The sequence below is a fragment of the Xenopus laevis genome, chromosome 5L, assembly GCF_017654675.1.
Source record: "Xenopus laevis strain J_2021 chromosome 5L, Xenopus_laevis_v10.1, whole genome shotgun sequence".
NCBI lineage: Eukaryota > Metazoa > Chordata > Amphibia > Anura > Pipidae > Xenopus > Xenopus laevis.
Window position 1 is genome coordinate 50,835,021 of NC_054379.1, and position 23,566 is coordinate 50,858,586.

Sequence of the window (23,566 nt, forward strand, 5' to 3'; positions counted from 1 at the left end):
GCTTGATGAAGGGGTATGGCCTCAAAATATTTGATGGGATCTCACCTTAATAAAGAAATTTTTTTGTGCAGAGACATTAAATGGAGTGTGCCATGTTCTTATTTTTTGTTTAATAACAACAGTAATAAAGCTCATCAAGGAACTTAGAGAATTAACACCAGCAATATGTCTTTATATTCTGATTTTGTCTCAGAAGGATGATGTTGCTTGCAGCTGTTCAACAAGTTTTCTAAATGTTCATGTTATTGTAACGCTATCTTGGGCCATACAGGGTTAATTTACCAGCTAGTGCACTAGAGCAGTGATCCCCAACCAGTAGCTCGTGAGCAACATGTTGCTCTCCAACCCCTTGGATGTTGCTCCCAGTGGCCTCAAAGCAGGTGTTTATTTTTAAATTCCAGGCTTGGATGCACATTTTGACTGCATAAAAACCAGGTGTACTGCCAAACAGAACCTCAATGTAGGTTGGAAATCCACATAGTGGTTACCAAATGGCCAATCAAAGCACTAATTTAGCGCCCCAGGAAGTTTTTTCATGCTAGTGTTGCTCCCCAACTCCTTTTACTTCTGAATGTTGCTCATGGGTTCAAAAGGTTGGGGATCCCTGCACTAGAGCATGGGAGCAGCACCTCCTGGCCAATAGCAGGGGATATGAAAATCTTTAAACTAGGGACACATTTAACCTTAGGGGTCCCTACATACACCCGGGGGAAAATCCATTTTGTCCCGACAATGGTTCAAAACATTTCCCACACATATCAACACCATATTGCAATATACACAGTACCATGAATATTCTCTTCTGGTACCCGCTCCTGAGGCATACCCTGGAACAATGGTCACTGTAGAGAGAAAACAGCATAAACAATACTGTACCAAAAACATTTTCAAGTGCAAAATGAAGCAGTTGCAGATACTCAAACTTTATTACAACTCTCCTGAGTGTCTGTACAAGTCCACTCCAGCACTTCATGAGCAAGTTCAGTTTCAGCAAATATTGACCAGTCCTTTACTCTCCAGGATCTTAATTCCACTTGCTGGCACACTAGGTTCCCTCTTCCTCGGGCTTCACCGCTGTGAACCAAACTTGGCCCTAGTGTCCACACCTACCAGCTCCACCAAGTACCTACCATCTTCAGATCCAGTACTGGGAGCACACTAAACCAGGAGCTATCCACTCTGGGACATCTGGATCTGGTCATCCATCCCACCGATCTCCATCTTGAATATGGGCATGGTGTCACATGGCTGAAAAAGAAAGTCTCGTGCACCCGCAGCTGCGGAGTAAAACTGACATCCACACGAAAATTGTTGCGTCACTGTAGGCCTTCGTGAAATTCGGGAAAGAACCTCCAAGCCTGAACCCATGGCCGAACACTTGTATGAAAAAATCGAGCAATTCGTAAAAAAGTTGTGCAGGACTGCTTTTCTCAGTCTGGTGTGCAGCCTGTCACGAAAAACTTAACAACACAGCAGCACAGTCTGGTATTATGGAAATGAGCCCCACGTTGGCGCCAAAATTGTAACGCTATCTTGGGCCATACGGGGTTAATTTACCAGCTAGTGCACTAGAGCATGGGTTACACGTGACTCTAACACTTCAGGCTAGGGCCTTTGCTACATGGAAGATTAAAGGTGTGGTGTAGCGTGACTACAACTCCCACAGGCTACTGTGCAATAAAACAGGAAAAGAATGGGCGCCAGGTGGTTCTTGCAGTAAAACAGAACAAAAAGGTTTATTTAACATCCACAGGGCTTACTCACATTACAGTGGTTCAGAGACAAGTGGTACAGGCACATCACATGCAGCTTTACACATCCTGACACTCCCTTAGGACAGACTTGGCAGGCATCCCACTTCACCTCTGCAACATATTTCGGTAGTGGTCTCTGGATCAACCTCAGGGCAATCATCTCTCCTGATTACCTCTCTGCTGGGATCCCTATACTACAGGCAATATGGCCTGGGAGAGATCCCACCAAACTGCCACTCCTATGTTGGAGCTCAGAACTGCTCTTTTTAGCTCAACCCTAACTAACCCCTGACTTACACTCCTAGAGTGTACTATTACAGGAGCTACACCTGCCACTATCTAATGCCTCATTCACGGGACCCTGTACCCCGACTTTACTGGACCCATGCCCAGGCTCAGAACACACATCCACCCTGTTCCTCAGGTGAAAGGCAAAGAGGAAGTTGCCACTCCTTTCCAGCACTATACCAGTTTGAGGCAGGATGTTGTCACAGCGCCTCCTGGCCAATAGCAGGGGATATGCAAATCTTTAAACTAGGGACACATTTTACCCTAGGGGTCCCTACATTATGATAGAAATTGATACTTTTATTCACAGAGGTAGTAATTATATTCCATACAGATGTATTAACATTCTTTTATTTCATACAGTATAATGTAGCTGCTTTATTCATCAAACATCACATTCATCAAAGAATCCTGCATTGGTAGTAATTCTTGCACTGCAGACTTTTGGCATTCTATTTATCAGTGGATATTTCAACCCCCACTTCTCTAGTTGCTTTCAGAAGTGCAACTTGCTTGTAGGGCCCTCAGGGCCTTAAGAGAGGTTGAGGTCTATTGGCTGTGCCTGCCATCAAAGACAGTACTCAGTAGTGATAAATGGGTCAACAAATAGTCCATAGATCCATGTCTCACCCTAAACCACCGAGCCCAACCCATACTTGAGCCAACCTGCATGCCTTTATCACTTATATATCATTGGCGAACACACCCATTGCAGAAATCACCTGCAGATGACTGGAGGAGAAATTCAGGAGGGAGCTGGTGCACTCTAAATTTGAGGGCTGGTCGGACAGCGAGCTAAGATAGGCCTCTCCACAACCCACTAGACCCGTGGGTTTGAGGTAAACCCCGTAACACTAGGACTCTGGCTTCCTGTTTATTTCTCAAATACCATCTGCATAGGTTAAAAGCATGCTTCATGTCATTGTCCTGCTGCATGATATAATTTGCCACAATCACGCACTGACCACAAAGCATAACATAATGTGAAAATTTTTTTTGGGGTAATTCCAAACTTTTTATGTGTATATCCTTTGTATATGTTACATCCTCTTGGCAACCCCCCCCCCCCCGTGCCAAGGTTATACCATCTTACCAACTCAGGTCCTTTGCAAGGTAAAAGGATACTGGGAAGTTCTTCTCCTGGCAGTGCCTCCACCTAATGGGATCTGGGAATACACCTGCGGGTGGCCCCATTCGGGAAAACATTCAACAAACACTTTGCTTTATAACAATATCAACTTTATAATAAAGAAAGTGCAGATTGAAGGGAAGTAAATATTCACAGTACAATATTGCAGTTACATAGCATGACCCACTACCCTAGGGAACTTGTGCAAGTCCAGTCCTGACACCTCCCTGCCAGGCAAAGTCCCACACTACTCCTTTCGCAGACAAAGCATCTCAGTCCCTTTTCCCCAAAGAGAAACAGTGTCCCCAGGTAGCGCTACCTGCCCAAATACCTTTCCCATTGGACAAGGTATATGCAGCCACACAAAAAGCCTGTATCACAACAGGAGACTCGCTGGATCCGTTTCTTTTGCTACCTTCAGGTACAACTCACCCTTGGGATTCACACAGATGAGTAGGCTCACACAGAGCTGGAACAGGCATTCACAGCGACGAAGTCCTCATAAGCTCCAGGCTCTCCTAGCCGAGCACACAATTTGTTTTATCCTCAGGACTGTCCATAGTGCGAGCACGATAAACCCCCTTTGCTCCTTACAACACAGGTCCCAGCACTGTCTATAACGCAAGCACTCAGATATCCTCCTCTGCAGAACTACAGCTCCCAACAATCTCCATAGCGCGAGCACAGAAAATGTCCATCAAACTCCAAACCTGCATGGTTGAGCTTACGAGGCTTTAGAGTACCCTGCATCAGCCCACAGGGCTATCAAACTCCTTTTAGCCCCCTACATCTTTGCATGAGTTCTGTCCACTCTCTCTCCATGAAAGTGAAAGTAGGAATCCTCCTGTGAGCACATGGCTCTCCTATATATTCAAAAGTGGTCAGCAGCAACACCTTGTGACACCCTCCGGTATCTGCCAGCCATGCTACACAGGGACAGGACTCCAGCCCCTCCCAAGACCCTAGGAGACCCTGTGGCTGCACAAGCAGGGGATTTCCACCATGTGGTTTCAGACCATAGGGAAATTAACCCTATGGGTTGCTACATTTATATACTGTACTATTAATTTTAATGCACAAGGTAATGGAGGGCTAAAATTAGTTATTTTGTTATGAACAGATAAGAATGTTAAATACAGCTAGGGGGTTATTTATAAAAGGTTGAATTTTAGAGTTTTATACACATTGAATGAACTCATAGCTGAAATGGTTTCTAACTGAAAAAAACCTTGAATGGGAAAAACTTGAATCAGTAAGTTTGGGGTTAACAACCCGAAAACTCGAAATTGATTGAGGGAAAAAACTCGAATCACTTCAATTGATCGCATTTTTGGCAAAAAACTTGAACATCGTGAAGGCTATTAACATCTTCAAATGGTTCAAGGGACCTCTGCAATTGACTTTACATCACCTTGACAGGTTTTTTCGGATTTGAGCTATTTCGGATTAGAGCTATTAAAAAATTGAGATTGACACAACTTGATCCTTAATAAATAATCCACCTAAAGTCTAAATTTTACTAAAAGTTTCTTAATGTTGTAAAATCAAACTTACACCACCAGGAGGCACAGTTCATCCTTGAATTGATTGTTTATCCCTCACAAAAGGCTGGTAAGTGTATATGTGCATGTGAAAATATATTTTTTTCAAAAGAGCAAACAGATTTTTAGTTGTATATTTTCCCTAAAGGAATGAATCCAAAGAACAATTTCTAATATTCAAAAACTCGAATTTTCATGAAAAACACAACTTGATCCTTAATAAATAATCCACCTAAAGTCTAAATTCTAAATTTTACTAAAAGTTTGTTAATGTTGTAAAATCAAACTTACACCACCAGGAGGCACAGTTCATTCTTGAATTGATTGTTTATCCCTCACAAAAGGCTGGTAAGTGTATATGTGCATGTGAAAAAATATTTTTCTCAAAAGAGCAAACAGATTTTTAGTTGTATATTTTCCCTAAAGGAATCAATCCAAAGAACAATTTCTAATATTCACAGTATTTTTTATAGTTTAATTTCTCTCCCAGCTTAGTCCCTGCAAGATGCTGTTCGAACTTTGCATCTACCGCTTTGCTTTGTGCTTCAGTAAAAAGGCTTTTCCAGTCACCTATTTCTCCTAGAAAAAAGAAACACAGTATTAAGGTTTATCATTTGACCATGATATCCCAAAGAGTTAAGGTGGCCATACAGTGGCCAATATTCCTTCTAGGTATCTGAACAATCATCCCTCAGGCCAAAGGGAGGATTAGCTTATGAGTGGCCACCTTTTTTTCCTTCTATTGATTCAGGCTAACAGCCTAAATGATTGTAACAGCAGGAAGTAAAGTGGAGCTGAAGCTCATTTACCAATGCGCCGTGCACTCGCTGACATGCCAGCTGAAATTTTCAAATGTACAATCAACGAACTGGCCATTATCCACAGATGTTGGGTTTGTCAGCCCAGCACACCATATAAAAATTTCATTAACATGTCTTTGGCCAGCTTTACACTGACCTGTACAACAAAAAGGAAATACAATAACAAACATCAGAAATATGAACTCCAGACTGCATCTAACAGTGTGTTAAACCATAAAGTTGTATGTATTTGCTTTGACTTCTACCATATGTGGGATAATAAGGTAGTAAGGAACACTTCTAAACCTATGTAACACTATTTTGGGCTATACAGGCCACACAGGGTTAATATCCAGCTAGTGCTTAGAGCATGGGTCATTTAGTGGCATATTAAAAAATCTATCCAAACTGGAATATATATATAAGTAAATGTTGACCTTTTACATTTCTTGCCTTGAGCCACTATTTCGTGATGGTCTGTGTGCTGCCTCAGAGATCACCTGACCAGAAATACTACAACTGTAACTGTAACAGGAAGAAGTGTTGAAGCAAAAGACTCAACTCTGTCTGTTAATTGGCTCATGGGACCTAAGAAGTATAGTTTGTTTGGTATGTTTGTGTGCACAGTGAATTGTATGAACCCAGGGGGCGGCCCTTATTTTTTAAAATGGCAATTTTCTATTTATGATTACCCAATGGCACATATTACTAGAAAAGTATATTATTATGAAAATGGTCTATTTACATGAAGCAGGGTTTTACATATGAGCTGTTTTATGCAATATCTTTTTATAGAGACCTACATTGTTTGGGGGGTATAGTTTTCCTTTAAGGCAGGGCCTTCGCTAAGTGGAAGAATAAAGGTGTGGTATAGTATAACTACAACTCCCACAGGCGATAAAAATTTAAAGAATGGACGCAGGAGGTTCTTGCAGTGAAACAAAAGAGTAAGTTTATTTGTCACAGACAAATGATTCACAGGGTTGCTTACAAGCAATGAGGCGTATGCAGATTAACATCAGCAGGTTAAGGCAGCTAAGAATGTGACTCCCCTGCGGATGTAGTCAAGGTAGTAAGACAGACCTCCAGGCAGATATACCTTACAAGTGGTGCGGATCTCACCCAGTGGAGTGGTCAGGGAGAAGAAGTCTAAGCCTGACGCCCTATCCACTGTGTCCCTTCACTGTAGGCAATCTGGGAGCCTAGGGAAGCTACTCCATGCTACAATCCTTGATGGAGCACAAAGCTGCTCTTTCTCTCTTTCCTCGCTGTCTTACTCTCCTAAAGACTACTATAACAGATCTAATACTGTCTCTAGCTGGCCTCGTTCACGGGGTCCCTGCTCCCTGACTTAAACACTGGAGGTCCAGGTCCCTCTAGGGCAAAAGGGCTTTACTGGGCCTTTTCTCCTTTGAATGGCTGCCCCCATTGCTACACAGCAGCTTATTTATATAAACAATAGTGTTTCTGAAGCAAACAGCAGTTTTACCAGTGCAGGGCAACACTTTTTTTTTGACGTTACTGTTCCTGTAAGTCTCATTATAATATGTTCTCATGTGCCTACCTAAAATGATTTGTAATGATATACATGTTTTGCTGTATATGGTATTTTGTTCTACTGTTTATATTATCCTAACTACACACCTTTCCTGAAGAAAGTATTTCCAAGTTTTCCATGCGTGCCTTCTGAATTCTCTTTCATAGATTTAAAAGTAGTTTTATTTTCAACCACTACAAGTTGTTCCTCTGACAATGAGAATCCAAAGAAATCAGATATTTTTTTCAGATACGTAGCGTAATCCTTCATGGAAAGATCAATATATAAATAAGAAAACATAAGTTGTACTGTAGAATCCAAAATAATTAGACTGCCTCGTTACCTTTGCATTCACATAACAATTGTAGTGTTTATTGTCTCTACTGTCCTTCTGAGCCAACAGAAATCCAGACACATATACTTTTTATTAATTTTGGACCCTAGACAATGTTGCAATATTAGGAACCTCCCCCTCCCCAAATATATAAATCAAGGATGTGTCACAGAGGTCATAGGTATATCTGATAATCCTTTGAGAGGCAGGGAGAAGTGGTAGATCCCAAGGCGGTGACAAAGTAGTTTCTAAATGGTTCCAGATGGAGCTTAGTGATGTCATCAGTTATAATCAGTGCTTAGTGATTTATGTCACATTACTCATTGGAATTTGTGTATTATAATAAATTAGGCACCCCTTGTTGTTAAGTACAAGGATATATGAAGTCACAGAGGAGTTCCATAATCAATTATAATATCCTTATATTTTGCAATAGGAGAGGGAAGTTACATCACACCATGATATGGCAGCTGCTATCTTAAAGGAGAACTAAAACCCCTACTAGTACCCACTAGCCCCCTCCCTGCCTCCCCCTATTAAGTGTTACCCCAGAATTGTGTCCCCTGTGAGATTACTGACTGTACATGCAAAGTGAGTGCAGTGGAGCTCAGGGGCGCCATCTTTAGTAATCCTTGTAGAGTGAGCGGTGTATTGGCGCATGCACAGTTGGAGCAGTTTTTCAGTCTGTTACAACTGCACATACGCCGGAAATGCCGAAGCACTGTAAGAAGACCTGAATACTACCGAAGGGCCGAAAGATGGCATCCTTGAGCTCCACTGTGCTCACTCTGCATTTGCGGTCAGTAATACTACAAGTGACACAATTCTGGGTTAACACTTAGAAGGATGGAGGCAGAGAGAGGGCCAGCGAAGGGGGCAGTGGGAACTTATCACAGTGGGGGTTTGAATTCTCCTTTAAAAAGAGAAAGGTTATATGTTTATTCAGGTATGGTAAAGCATTCTACGGAATAAATATAGCATTCTGTCTTGCACTATTATGGCTAATCCATTGGCAATACACTGCATGAGAAGCTTTCCTTCTCCTTAAAAACACCTGAAACCCCAAGCTTTGAGTCAGTTAGACGTAGGGTGAAAATGTATTTTTTTGACCAAAAGTTCTTGGAACTATGGCTGAATGACTGATACACAAAATATATCCAGCTCTCGCACACCACAATTCAATTAGATATCTGGTGCTCTGTGGTAGAGGTTCGGCAACCTCACAATCTGTTTGAAGTACAAAGTATCCACGGCACACAGCTTAGTGTAAGCAAGGGTCTCCTTGCACGTTTATTGCGGTAGTGAGCAACGTTTCGGGGTCACGCCCCTTTGTCAAGCCTCAGGCTTGACAAAGGGGCGTGACCCCGAAACGTTGCTCACTACCGCAATAAACGTGCAAGGAGACCCTTGCTTACACTAAGCTGTGTGCCGTGAATGACTGATACAACATTGGTTTCCTATATCTCTAAATGATATCTGTTATGATCTAAGGTAGACCCTGACCAACGTTTGAACCTCCTAAAGGGGCTTAAACTGAAAAAATCTGACATCCACAGCCTTAGAGGTACTATCTACACAAACCACACAGAAACCGACTTACCAGTTTCATGTCTTCATATGTTATTGCCATAATACTTTCATCATCAATGTGCTTTCCCCAAGCCAAACTGTGATCAAAAAATGACCCATAGCATACTAAAATCAAATGAAAACAAAATTTAGGGCACATGAATCATAAAATATTAAGGAAGGTTACCTTTTTCTAAATGTAAGTGAAAATACAGTATTATACTATGAAAATCATGTTTCTTCATATTTATCTTCAAACCAAGAGTTCCCTGTTGTCCTAAAGCAACAAAACACTTGCATTTTCCTCTCTACAGAGTTTTGTCATAATTGGAGGACATCAGACTCACTACCACATTTTCAATAGGTTTTCTTGACAAACTAGCAATTGGTCCATGTGCCACTACTAGTGATAGGTGAAATCTTTCACCAAGTTTCGCTGCGAAAATGACGGCCATAGACTCCAATGGGTGATAAAAATTGTTGTATCAAAAAAATGTAGTTGTGTGTCAAAAAAATTTTGTTGCCCACATACCGCGATGCATTTCTGGTGAATTTTTGCCGTTTACCGGTTTTGTGTACAATCCTCTTTGCAAAGTACTTTCTCCCTGCTGTATGCCACTTATTTGCTGGTGAAAATGGGGCTGGGGATGACTTATATGTCTGTGTTAGTAGTAAGGTTAGGAGCCCTTGTATAAGTGCTGAAGGTCAGTGTTATAACTATATAATTACTGATGTATCAGCATGAGTAACAGGGTCACAGGTGTGCCCGTATAGGTGCTTATATATCAGTATAATTGGCAAGGTGTTGGAATAAGGATGCCTGAACTGCCGATTAGGTTTTTGTCACTGTTTTGAAAATAAAAGCACTGCAGGTAGCTAATTTACCTAGAGTAGTGCATGCAGGAACTGTAAGAAATATACAAGTGATGTATACCATAATAAGAGTTATTACATTGAGAATGAAATCAATACTTTTTTATTACTTCTAGGTCTGTTACATTTTGGTACACCTCTCTCAGCAGTAAGGACAATGTCACCAGGAAAATAGTAGATATATGTAACTAAAACTAAAAATACATAGGGTGTGTATAATGAAAATCTAATTTTTTTTTCCAGTTTCAAGAAGCAGCTACTACATTTGTGCTGTATATGAGCATTTTAAAGGTAATTTATGATTCTGCCTGGCAAAAAAGCAAGAACACAGTGGTGGTGTAACTTGATATTACCTAAATGTAGGTTGTGCCCATTTTTTGCACTTTGCAGACTGCCTAGGAGGTCGTAAAGTAGCACTGAATCCAGGATTTGGTTCAAGATTCAGTATTTTTTAACACGATTCAGATTTAGAGTCCAAGTGATTGACCAACCCAAATTCTAATTAAAATCAAATGACTTGTTTTCATACAAAGCAGCAGGTGGTTCTCTTTAACCCTTCCTGGTGCTAATTTGCATATGCAGATTAAGATTTGAATTCAGTTCAGGAATCAGATGAATCTTTTTTAAGGATTTTGGATTCAGCCAAATCCCAAAATAGTGACTATGGTGCATACAGTACCTACCGTAAATGACCCCTATTGTGTTTTTTACAGACTTGCTTCTATGACATTTCAAACAATTTCTTAATGAAGATGACAAAATTAAACATTTTTACATATAAAAAGCCTACCTTTTCCATTTATGTAATCATTGAAAAACAAATCCCATGATCCATAGCTGGAAAGTACTGGATTATTATTACTGAAGTGGAAGTAAGAGACCGCTGTGTCTTTGGGATTACGAAGAATCAACAAGGTCTTTTGAAAGAGAAGCATAAATGATAGTGGATGTTCTTCTTAATTGAGGTGTAAGTTACACATTTCAGCATACGTACTGTTTCATCACCCTAATAATATAATATAGTAATATACAGTAACAGCAGTGATCCCCAACCAGTATCTCGTGAGCAACATGTTGCTCACCAACCCATTGGATGTTGCTCCCAGTGGCCTCAAATCAGCTGCTTATTTTTGAATTCCAGGGTACAGTTGCATAAAAACCAAGTGCACTGTCAAACAGAGCTTCAATGTAGGTTGAAAATCCACATAAGGGCTACCAAATGGCCAATCAAAATTTTTCATGCTAGTGTTGCCTCCCAACTCCTTTTACTTCTGAATGTTGCTCACGGGTTCAAAAGGTTGGGGATCCCTGAATAACAGGGTGGCCAAAACTAGACAAATATTGGCTCATTTGACAACACTAAGTGGATCTACTGTAAGCATCTTTGCTTTGTGAATATATCATGATTTACATGCACATGGTCTGTTGTATTATGTCTTGCGCAAGTTAAAGAACTTCTAGATCCCCTCTTGAAATGAAATGAAAATTTCAAACGTAATTATCAGATAATAAAATGAACAAGTGATTAAAGAACCAGAATTACCTTTACTTTCTTTTCAAAAAACGACTTAGGGATATCCCTGTAATGCAAATGTGTTGCAAACACTCTTGGTGAAGAAGCTTCTTTAAGACTCTGAAAATAAATCAATAATGTTACATAGTTCCATAGTTAAATCGGGTTGAAAAAAGACAAAGTCCATCAAGTTCAACCCCTCCAAATAAAAACCCAGCATCCATACACGCACCCCTCCATACTTTCACATAAATTATATATACCCATATCTATACTAACTATAAAGTTCATTATCACAATAGCCTTTGATATTATGTCTGTCCAAGAAATCATCCAAGCCATTCTTAAAGGCATTACCAGAATCAGCCATCACAACATCACCCGGCAGTGCATTCCACAACCTCACTGTCCTACCTATGTTGCTTCAAATGAAAGTTATTTTCTTAAAGTCTAAAGGGGTGGCCTCTGGTATGGTGATCCTCTTTATGGGTAAAAAGGTCCCCTGATATTTGTCTATAATGTCCTCTAATGTACTTATACAGTCTAATCATGTCCCCTCGCAAGCACCTTTTTTCCAGAGAAAACAACCCCAACATTGACAGTCTACCCTCATAATTTAATTCTTCAATCCCTCTAACCAGTTTAGATATCACAATTAATGAAGACATGATCTTAAATGTTCTGGTGGTAACATGAGTGTGGTTTAAAGTGGGTGTGTTTTAAAAACAGTCAGTGGTCAACACTGACTTGCATTATCGGCCCTCCTTTATGTAGGCCAGAAAAAACTCTGGCCATCTGTACCAAAGAAGTTGGACAGCACAGCTTTAGTGTAAGGAAGGCTTACCAGCATGGCTGCATTCCGTCCCAAGATGGCGGCACCTCTTCCTTCCATGCGGATCGTCCTGGGTGCCGGATTGGATGCCAGCGCGAAGATGCCAGCACAAAGACGCCAGCGCCAGATTGGATGTCAGCGCAAACACCCTATCGCAAACACACCAGCGTGATGACGTCACCACGTACGTTTTTGGTGCCAATGAAGGGCTATTTAAAGGAAAACTATACCCCCCAAACAATGTAGGTCTCTATTAAAAGATACTGAGTAAAACAGCTCATGTGTAAAACCCTGCTTCATGTAAATGAACCATTATCATAATAATATAATTTTTTAGTAGTATGTGCCATTGGGTAATCATAAATAGAAAATTGCCATTTTAAAAAATAAGGGCCACCCCCTGAGATCGTAAGATTCACTGTTTACACATACAAAGCACATGTAAGGTCACATGAGCCAATTAACAGACAGAGTTCTGCCTTTTGCTTCCTCACTTCTTCCTGTTACAGTTAGTGTTGTAGTATTTCTGGTCAGGTGATCTCTGAGGCAGCACAGATAGAGTCACGAAATGGTGGCTCAAGGCAAGAGATGTAAAAGGGCAATATTTATGTAAATATATATTCCAGTTTGGTAAGATTCTTTAATATGTCATTCAATTTGATATAAACTATCTGTTGCTTAAGTATTCATTTTGGGGGTATAGTTTTCCTTTAAGGCGCCAGAGCACTCCAGACTTTGCCCCACAATAGGTTCCACTTAGTGAGTTCCTGGGTGCGCTATATTCTTCTGTTATCTGATCCTGATCTTGACCTTGCCTGTTTATACCGTGTATTGAACCTTTGCCGCCTGTACCAACCTTATTGCCTGGACCTGACTTCGCTTTTTCTTAACCCCTTGGATACCTCGATCTGGTGAGACTGTGCTTCCTCCTTGGTCCGCTACCTCTCTCTGAGCCTTCGGGCCCCTTACAATTAGAATATGACTAATAGGGAGGGAATACAAGACAACACCCCTCCCAAATTTGCAAAAAGCAATTATGTAGAGAGATTAAATATAATTGTGTCTAACATATATAAGCACAATTAAACAAGTACATTTTAGAGTTTATTGTCATTTAATAGAACATAGAAGTGTTACTCTCTGATCATGTACTGTATGTTGTCTATGCTGTCTGCAGATTATATTTTTAGGGGAGAGGGAAAATGTCATGCAGATTCTTACATTTTCAAATATAAAGTTATTCCAAAGAAGCCAATTTGTTTTGTTTTTTAAAGAAAAGGCTTATATATGTATTTTTAAAAAATAAAGAGGTTACACTAAGGAAAACTGTCATTACTTGAAGGGATCAGGCTAATGCACAGACAATTTCCCATGTATGAAACATGGCTCAAACATCCAACTTGTTTTTATTTTAATAACATATATACCACGCTCGGTTATATTTTACTGACCTGTATTTTTCCAGGTTTTCCAAATTCAAGCATAGCTTGGTATATAGAAGGCACTTTAACTTGGCTGAAAAGTAACATTTCATTCAGTATCTGAAATACCCAATTTGTTCCTAAAATAAGAAATATAAATGAACAAGGCAGCACTGTAAAACAAATATTCTAAACAAATATAACCAGGATAGGCTGTATATACTCGAGTATAAGCCGACCCGAGTATAAGCCGAGGTACCTAATTTTACCTACGAAAACTGGGAAAACTTATTGACTCGAGTATAAGCCTAGACACAACTACAACCCTGTCTCCCAGCAGTGCACATTCTGCCAAAGCGACCCCCCCAGTGATCAACCGGACTTCTTTGCAAAGCTGATGGTGACAGAGAATTGCCAAACGGATTACTGTGTGCATTGTCCCACTGTCCCACTACCATGTGCAGAGGGTGCTGTTTGATATTTCCATCACTGTTAATCTTTCGTATAACCAACAGAGGGCGCTGTGTGATATTGCAGTCACTGTTATTCTTTCATATAACCAATAGAGGGCGCTGTGTGATATTGCAGTCACTGTTAATCTTTCATATAACCAACAGAGGGCACTGTGTGATATTGCAGTTACTGTTATTCTTCCATATCACCAACAGATGGCGCTGTGTGATATTGCAGTCACTGTTATTCTTTCATATAACCAACAGAGGGTGCTGTGTGATATTGCAGTCACTGTTATTCTTTCATATAACCAACAGAGGGCGCACTGTTATTCTTTCATATAACCAACAGATGGCGCTGTGTGATATTGCAGTGACTGTTATTCTTTCATATAACCAACAGAGGGTGCTGTGTGATATTGCAGTCACTGTTATTCTTTCATATAACCAACAGAGGGCGCACTGTTATTCTTTCATATAACCAACAGAGGGCATTGTGGGATATTGCAGTCTCTCCCCAAGTGAACTGTTGGTATAGGAATGATTAAAAGTGACTGCAATCTCAGCTACTCGGGTCGGGTACCGCTGACCCGAGTATAAGCCGAGGTAGACTTTTTCAGCACATTTTGGATGCTGAAAAACTCGGCTTATACTCGGGTATATATGATATATCCAACGTTTCAGTTCCAGTGCGGAACTTTCATCAGGGAAGAACCGGAGGTGTGTACAGTGGGGCGTTTAAAACGTCCATTTGGCGCCAAAAGCCATTGCTTGGCAACCAGTAAACAATGTGAACATCGTGCAAAAGTATACATAATGAGAATACATGGCAGACGTTACTTGCGTATCTGACATAGTGTGCAAGGAGTCGCAGACCTATTCACAAACACCTCTCTCTGTATAGCTCGCAGTCAGCAAGTACATAAATACAGTACTATCATTGCAAAAGGAGGGCGTGATTACCCTTAGTGGGAGTGGCCGAAGCTCCGTCCAGGGTCCTGTAGCGGTGGAGTAGCGCTCATTAGAGCTAAGGGCAGCAGTGGGACTGGATAGCAATAGCGTTTGGGACCCGCCTCTTGGTAACCAAGCACAAACCTCATAGCAGCGCCAATAGCGCTTTGCAACAGTGAGTCTGGGACATTGCGATATAGTAGTCAGTCTGCGGAAGCCCGCCGGCTGGCACACATCTCCACATGTAGTCCTTTTAAAAAGTGCAGAACACTGGCGGCCCAATAATTAACCTTACATTAGCGTACCACCTCTTGTCCATATCCACATACCCAGACTAGGACGGAGCCATGTACGGGGGGCCCACTGGTAAAGGGGTAACTAGATAAATGCTGCAAGTACAGGAAGACAGAGGGCACTAGTAGTGCCAGGGTGTATAAGGAATCATCGGTCTTTGTATATATTAATTTTTTGCTGCTCATATACCAACAGCTTGCTTGCTGGACCTAATAAGTGACAGTATTTTGCTTATTTTTGGTTTTAATTGCTTTTATCTGTTCTCCAGACCGATGATTCCTTATACACCCGGGCACTACTAGTGCCACCTGTCTTCCAGTACCCACTAAGGGTAATCACGCCCTCCTGTAAGAAATTGCCATCTTGATTTTGTTATTTAATATGAAAGCTGTTGTTCAGGGAACTTACATGAAGCCCTGATCATAACAAAGGTTTTCCTGTGACTACTAAGGTCTATGTCTGCTGTGGGGACCATAAAACTGATTGTGTATGCGAGAAAACTTGCTCAACAGGATGTAGGCAAGTTGGGGGTTTATCACAGCATCTTGGCAGTTGGGAAGGTTTCTGTGGGGGCAGGTGAGAACCCAGGATAAAAGAACACAAGCAGACATGTGAAGGGGCTGGGCAGGAGAGAGGGAGCTGGGCAGCTGAGAGGAGGCAGCTAGAGAGCTGGAGAAGCCAGAGGAGCCTTGGACAAGACATGTGAGGAATGAAGACCAGAGGGGAAGGCAGAGATGAAGCTGAACTCTATTCCCCTGCCTTTTTGGTAACAACTATGTAGACTTGTGTAATGTGTAACTGTAAATATTGTAATTTTTGTTTAGTCTAAGTGTAATCATTTATGTAGAACAATCAATTGATTTATTTTACAATACATCACTTTACTATACGCTCATTGGTGTGGATTCATTGTCTGCTTGCTCAAAAGAACCAGAAACCCTAGTAAGTGGGTTGAGGTATATTGATATTATTATTAATGATATAATATACATAGAAACTTATACTCCTTTTGCAATGATAGTACTGTATCTATGTACTTGCTGACTGCGAGCTATACAGAGAGAGGTGTTTGTGAATAGGTCTGCGACTCCTTGCACACTATGTCAGATACGCATGTAATGTCTGCCATGTATTCTGATTATGTATACCTTTGCATGATGTTCACATTGTTTACTGGTTGCCAAGCAACGGCTATTGGCGCCAAATGGACGTTTTAAACGCCCCACTGTACACACCTCCGGTTCTTCCCTGATGAAAGTTCCGCACTGGAACTGAAACGTCGGATATAATAAACCTTTTGTTTGCCTGACTGATCTTCATGTTATAAATCCTTGGAGTGCTGTCACATTGCTTCTTTATATTATTCTCTACGGATTAGCATCCAGGTTGTTACCCTGGTTTATGGTGTGTGCTCCCTAAAACTGTTTATATATATATATATATATATATATATATATATATATATATATATATATATATATATATATATATATATACAAATTAATAGAAATTTACCCCAGCACTCCAACATATAGCCCCCTGGGAAACCTATTTTTGCACAACTGAACTGTAACTAACACAAGAAGAGACACTTTTAGTTACAAAGTTTGTACAAAGCATGCATAAGCTGACGCGCCCCGTCAAGGCAGTGTCCGTGCGTCAGTCCTATCCTAAGTGAAAAAAGTATTATCTTTGGGGGGAGAAAGATCATACCTGCTTTTCTCTTTGTCTAGCATGATCTCTTCCAAAGACACCATTAAGCGGGGGTTGGGAGAGCAAGCATCAAGGAGAGCGCCACCTCCCCATATATAATATAATTAAATCAAAAAAATGCAGCTCAATCCCTTTTTATTGAGTGCACGTGGGTACGGCTTGATATACAAATTAATAGAAATTTCTATTAATTTGTATATCAAGCCGTACCCACGTGCACTCAATAAAAGGGGATTGAGCTGCATTTTTTTGATTTAATTATATTATATATGGGGAGGTGGCGCTCTCCTTGATGCTTGCTCTCCCAACCCCCGCTTAATGGTGTCTTTGGAAGAGATCATGCTAGACAAAGAGAAAAGCAGGTATGATCTTTCTCCCCCCAAAGATAATACTTTTTTCACTTAGGATAGGACTGACGCACGGACACTGCCTTGACGGGGCGCGTCAGCTTATGCATGCTTTGTACAAACTTTGTAACTAAAAGTGTCTCTTTTTGTGTTAGTTACAGTTCAGTTGTGCAAAAATAGGTTTCCCAGGGGGCTATATGTTGGAGTGCTGGGGTAAATTTCTATTAATTTGTATATCAAGCCGTACCCACGTGCACTCAATAAAAAGGGATTGAGCTGCATTTTTTTGATTTAATTATATTATATATATATATATATATATATATATATATATATATATATATATATATATATATATATATATATATATATACAGTATATATATATATATATATACAGTATATATATATATAGAATTGTAGAAAGGACCAGCACTCCGTTTTCCAAAGAATTCGATAATTTATTTAAATCTCACAGTGTCTCCAACGTTTCGGCCCACTTTGGGGCCTTTATCAAGGGCCGAAACGTTGGAGACACTGTGAGATTTAAATAAATTATCGAATTCTTTGGAAAACGGATTGCTGGTTCTTTCTACAATTCTATATACCTATTTTTGACCAAGCACCTGGCAAAACGAGATGTGAAGGAGTGCGGGTATCGTCTGCAATTTCGTTATATATATATATTGAAGTGTGAATTTAAACTGGAAATTTTAGAGATAACAAATAATTTTAAAAATTGTATACATTTATGGTGATAAGACATGGGCTACAAGTTTAATTTGTAATATTCTACAGTTTATTTATCATAATTTTACACAACACTTGTGAAATAACATGTATGATCTGTACCTTTATATTTTCAATAAAAGGTTAAAAAACAAAAACAAAATTACAATGCAGCAAATCCCAGTAGCGTTACAGAAATAAAATTATACATACATACATGTGAAAAATATAGGTACACGTATTTGATGCTCCATTGTACTTTTGTTTATACTTAAAATATATTTTACGTTGAACATTTTGCCTAGATCAGATCTTAAGTAAAGCAAACCAATAATTTATTTGGAGATTTACTGTATTTTTGACAAGTAGCAATAATAATAATTATCCGGAAACCGTTATGCAAAAAGCTCCAAATTACAGGAAGCCTTTTTCCCATAGACTCCATTTTAATACATTAATTCAAATTTGTATAAATGATTTCCCCTTTCTCTGTAATATTAAAACAGTACTTACTTGATCCCAACTAAGATATAATTAATCCTTATTGCAGGCAAAACAATCTTATTGTGTTTAATTAACTTTTAAATTATTTTTTAGAGATAAGTTATGGAAATCCAAATTACGGAGAGATACCTTATCCAGAAAACCCAGGTCCCAAGCATTCTGGATAACAGGTCCCTTGTCTTTACTGTCTCTATTTTTGATGATGATACTAAATTGTGCAAAACTAAGTTCCATGCAGACTGTTGCCAATTTGCGAATAGATTTGAGTAGATTATAGAACTGGGTAGCAAACTGGGAAATGTAGTTCCATGATAAGCAATGCAATGTTATGCTTTTTGGTAGAAATAACATAAATGTGATTTGTACACTTAATAGTAGTCTGTTAGGGGCATTCTTAAGTATTTTGATATTTTTGTGGATGACCAACTATGTTGCTCTAGGCACAATCACTTTGTCACTACTAAAGGAAATAAATTACTATCTTGCACAAAAAAATAAACGTGAGTTATACACTAAATGGCAGTGTGTTGGGGGTTTCCTTAATTGTTCTCAACACACTGCCATTTAGTGTATAACTCACGTTTATCTAGGGGTTTTTGTAGATAACAAGTTGCCTATTCCATGCAGTGGCATTATGTGGCTTTTAAAGCAAATAAAGTACTATACTTTAGCATAGAAACGCCATAACTCTATATAAGTCCTTGCCTTGATTGCACAGTGCAGGTTTGGGTTCTAGTAATATTAATGAGGTGGAAAGTGTGGAGAAACATGCAACTAAACTGGTAAGGGTAAGGCCACACTGGGCGTTTTGGGGACATTCGGTCGCTTGGTGACTAATCGCCTCGTCTTTGCGGCGACCAATCTCCCCAAATGGGAAATTGGTCTCCGCAAAGACTAGGCGATTAGTCGCCAGGCAACCAAATCTGCCGAAAAAGCCCAGTGGCCTTACCCTAAAAGGACTTGAACAATTAAACTATGAGGAAAGGCTATCAAGGTTGGGGTTATTTTCTATTTATATATGCACCGGGGGTCCATTTGACTGTTTGAACGTGATAGATTTGTTTCAACCACATTAACTACATAATCTAATCTAATCTAGCTCTTAAATCTGGTTGCTGGTTAACTGAATGCCATATAAAATACAAAAGGGCTTGGTACCAGATACAATTACATGTTTAAAGTCCAAGGAACAAATGTTTTTGTCTGTGATTCAAGAAACAATCACGTTTTTACTACTACAACATGGTATTCGGCAATATGAAAAGTATTGACTGTGACTTTGAAGGGGAGCTGTGGTATCGATTCAAAAATATGTACATAGATGTATTTAGATGTATTTGCATATCAAATGTAATATTGTCATTTTAATAGAACATAGCAGTATAACTCTCTGATCATATTTATGATTTGTGTAGATAATTTTAAGTGGGAGAAGGGAAAATGTCATGCAGAGTCTTAAGTCCTCAAATGTAAAACTATAACAGATGTGAATTTGGGGTGTTGAAAATAGAAGACTTGTATCTGCATTTTGAATAAATAAACTAACAATCCAAGGACACTGCTTTTTAGCCAATATACATGTTAATTTGCACATCAAGGCCTATTTGTCATGCTGTGTAAATAGTGGAGGGAAGCATTACTGGTGATGTTGCCCAGAGCAACCAATCAGCAATTAGATATTAACAGTAAAGGTGGCCATAGACGCAAAGATCCGCTCGTTTGGTAACATCGCCAAACAAGTGGATCTTTCCCCGATATGCCATTAACAGGCATGGCTATATTGGTGGAAATCTGATTGTTCGGCCGTATGGCCGAATGATCCGATTACGATGTGCCATGGGCTCCGGCGGGATCGGTCGGGTCAAAATCAAACCTGACCGATCAACCAAACGACAGATCTCCGCCGGACAAGGATGTCGGCACACACCACACACGATCAGAAAATCGTACGAATCCTCGATTCGTACGATAGGATCTGTGTGTCTATGGCCACCTTTAGAAAACAAAAGCAGAGATCTGATTGGTTGATGAGCAACATCAACATTACTCTGTTTTACACAGCATGATAAATGTATCCACAAGTGTGTTCTAATTTGTAGAACAAATTCTTCTCTTACATACAGGGCAAACATCCCATTTGCAGTGCTTTTGCAGCTGCATAAGAGCCCTGTAGGTCGGGCGGGGGTCATTGATATGTTTTTAGTAAAGGCAAAGGGGCCCAACATCAATACAGCATAGGGGCCCTGTGCTGTGACTGCATTTTCTGCACAAATGCTATTGGCAGCTTAAAGCCAATATACAAATATCTTGTAACAAACAAGGGGAAAGTTGTGCTCACCACACATGAGGCTGTGACCACAAAATTAACAGCCTTATACAGGAGCAGTGGCCAGTTCCATTTTGTAGCTCCCACCCTTTTCAGCTAAAGTCAGGTGATTCCACTGGTGGCCAATAATAGGGCAGCCAAGTTTGGGAGTTTTACTTTGAAAGCAGCAAGTAAGTTGCAAGTAAAACCTAGTCCCTTTGTAAAATGTATAATTAAGCAATCAAATTCTTAATGAATCAGATGAAAGTTGAGTGTAGGACTGGCCACACCGGGGATGACTTTGACTTAGTTGGCCAGCTTAAATATATTGCAATATATGGACAAACAATCCCTGTTTAGTTTCAAGGGTAAGGCATTTTTAATAGCTTAAGGCACAAAATGTATCAATGTCCTTAATATATTGATAATGGGTTGAGTGCAGAGAATCTTGTGTATTTGTACAAATAAATTGATGGCATTAAAGGGATACTGTCATGGGAAAAAAATATTTTTTCAAAATGCATCAGTTAATAGTGCTGCTCCAGCAGAATTCTGCACTGAAATTAGTTTCTCAAAAGAGCAAACTGATTTTTTTATATTTAATCTTGAAATCTGACATGGGGCTAGGCATGTTGTCAGTTTCCCAGCTGCCCCAGGTCATGTGACTTGTGCTCTGATAAACTTCAGTCAGTCTTTACTGCAAGTTGGAGTGATATCACCCCTCCCTTACCCACCCAGCATCCTAACAACAGAACAATGGGAAGGTAAGCAGATAGCAGCTCCCTAACACAAGATAACAGCTGCCTGGTAGATCTAAGAACAGCACTCAATAGAAAAATCCAGGTCCCCCTGCGACACAGTCAGTTACATTGAGTAGGAGAAACAACAGCCTGCCAGAAAGCAGTTCCATCCTAAAGTGCTGACTCTTTCTGAAAGCACATGTCCAGGCAAAATGACCTGAGATGGCTGCCTACACACCAATATTACAAATAAAAAAATACACTTGCTGGTTCAGGAATGAGATTTTATATTGTAGAGTTAATTATTTGCAGAGTAATTTAGAAATAAAAACTACATCATAAAACCATGACAGAATTCCTTTAAGAAAAGGGAAAGATATACTGTATAAAATAGACAAAAAGCAAACACTCTGAAGTCAGCATATATGTATATTCAGACATAGATACAGAATATTTTTTGGGGGGAAACATACCCTTTTATATATAGGTAAAATATGGAAAGAAGCCCTGCAAGTTATAACCTCTCAAGGCAGTTAAAGGCAGGATTTTGTTGTGTTTATGGGCGCTGTTCTTTGAATCAAGCAAGCAGTTTATTAAACCAGGCTGACCAGAAGATTGGCTCTAGGCGTAAGTTGCAGGGATGGATGCAAGTACCTTTGCATATTGTGTTGTAATTTGCCCAATTTAGCATATGATTTGAGCCTTGTGCTTGCATTTGCATTCTTAAAGGAGCTCTAAACTGTAAAAAAAAAAAACTTTCTCCATTTATTTAATGTATTTCTTTTTATTTAGGTTTATATTTATGCAATGACTTATTGTCCCTTTACACACTTACCACATTTTGGATATGTTACAACCAACAAATCATCTTCTCTGGCTTCAAAGCATTCCAGTGCATGAAAGGTCTCCTCACTGCACATAAAGCTGGGATAAAGAATGCCCTTATAAATCAAAACCAAATCTTCTGGAATTTCTCCCTTAGCTTTGCCTTGGACTTTTTCCATTTCACCCAGGAATTTTTCCTGGCTTGATGTGCTTTCCTCCATACCAGACATCTTTCTTTAATGGAAAATGGGAAAGTCACAGCTGCTTCTTTAGTAAATGCAGGAGGAGGGTGTATTTATCTGTAAAGCTCATATTACATAAGGGCAAGGTCCTACTGCACCATTCACAGATTTGTTCCTTGTGTGTATTCTAAACCTTATAGGAAAACAATAGCCTGCTGACAACCCCAGCACCAAGCACCATCTATTGCTTTCCCTGGCTGAAATTGATAAGTAGCATAGTGGGCATGGCAGAAGCAATCTCGTGTTGCTTCATTATACAACCTGTACTATTCGCCATTTGTTGTGACTGTTTTGTTAAAGGACCAGTAACATCAAATTTTTTTTTCAAAAATTCATTAGTACACAACGAAAAAATAACACCAACACAAATTAAAATTTAAAATAGCAAATCCTATATTAAGAAATAACTTACAGAAACTCCACTTGCTGTCCTCTTCAGAAACGGCGAAAGGGCGAGCATCCATCCTGCAGCACTCGATTTCACCTCCTGGCTATTCACTGACAGTGTGTCCTCTGCCCCGATCGCCTTCTCCAGCTCTTCTTCATTCTCCTTCATCCAGCAGCAAGAAGCGTTGTCGGCGGGCTCCACAAAGCAGAAAGTAGAGGAGGGCAGCGCATCCATTCCAGCCTGACCGAACCAGTGCCAATACACAGCGAGGTTTACTCAGCCCCTTTACCAGGGAAACACAACGAACGTTACTCAGCCTGTTACTTGTTTAGGTGGCGCTGTGTTGGACCACTGCATTGTCATTCAGCTGCTTGTTGGAAGATTTTTGGGCTGCACACTGCTCCAGGGGCTGCTGGGCTTAGTCCTGAAGTCAGACGCGTCTGCAAGAGGGAATTCCGCAGCACTAAATGAGAGAAGGACAAGGAC

At 40.0% G+C, this 23,566-nt stretch overlaps 1 protein-coding gene across 1 annotated transcript; it reads right to left on the reverse strand.

Annotated features, from left to right (window-relative positions):
* Positions 1-3,105: 3,105 nt before the first annotated feature.
* On the reverse strand, positions 3,106-22,680 carry LOC121393659 (sulfotransferase 6B1-like). The gene is made up of 7 exons (XM_041562736.1): positions 22,461-22,680; positions 13,622-13,731; positions 11,369-11,458; positions 10,616-10,742; positions 8,984-9,078; positions 7,157-7,313; positions 3,106-5,291 (listed from the first exon to the last, which is right to left on the reverse strand). Exons 1-7 carry the CDS (start codon positions 22,678-22,680, stop codon positions 5,161-5,163), a joined length of 930 nt encoding a protein of 309 aa, XP_041418670.1. The 3' UTR covers positions 3,106-5,160.
* Between the last annotated feature and the right edge of the window lie 886 nt (positions 22,681-23,566).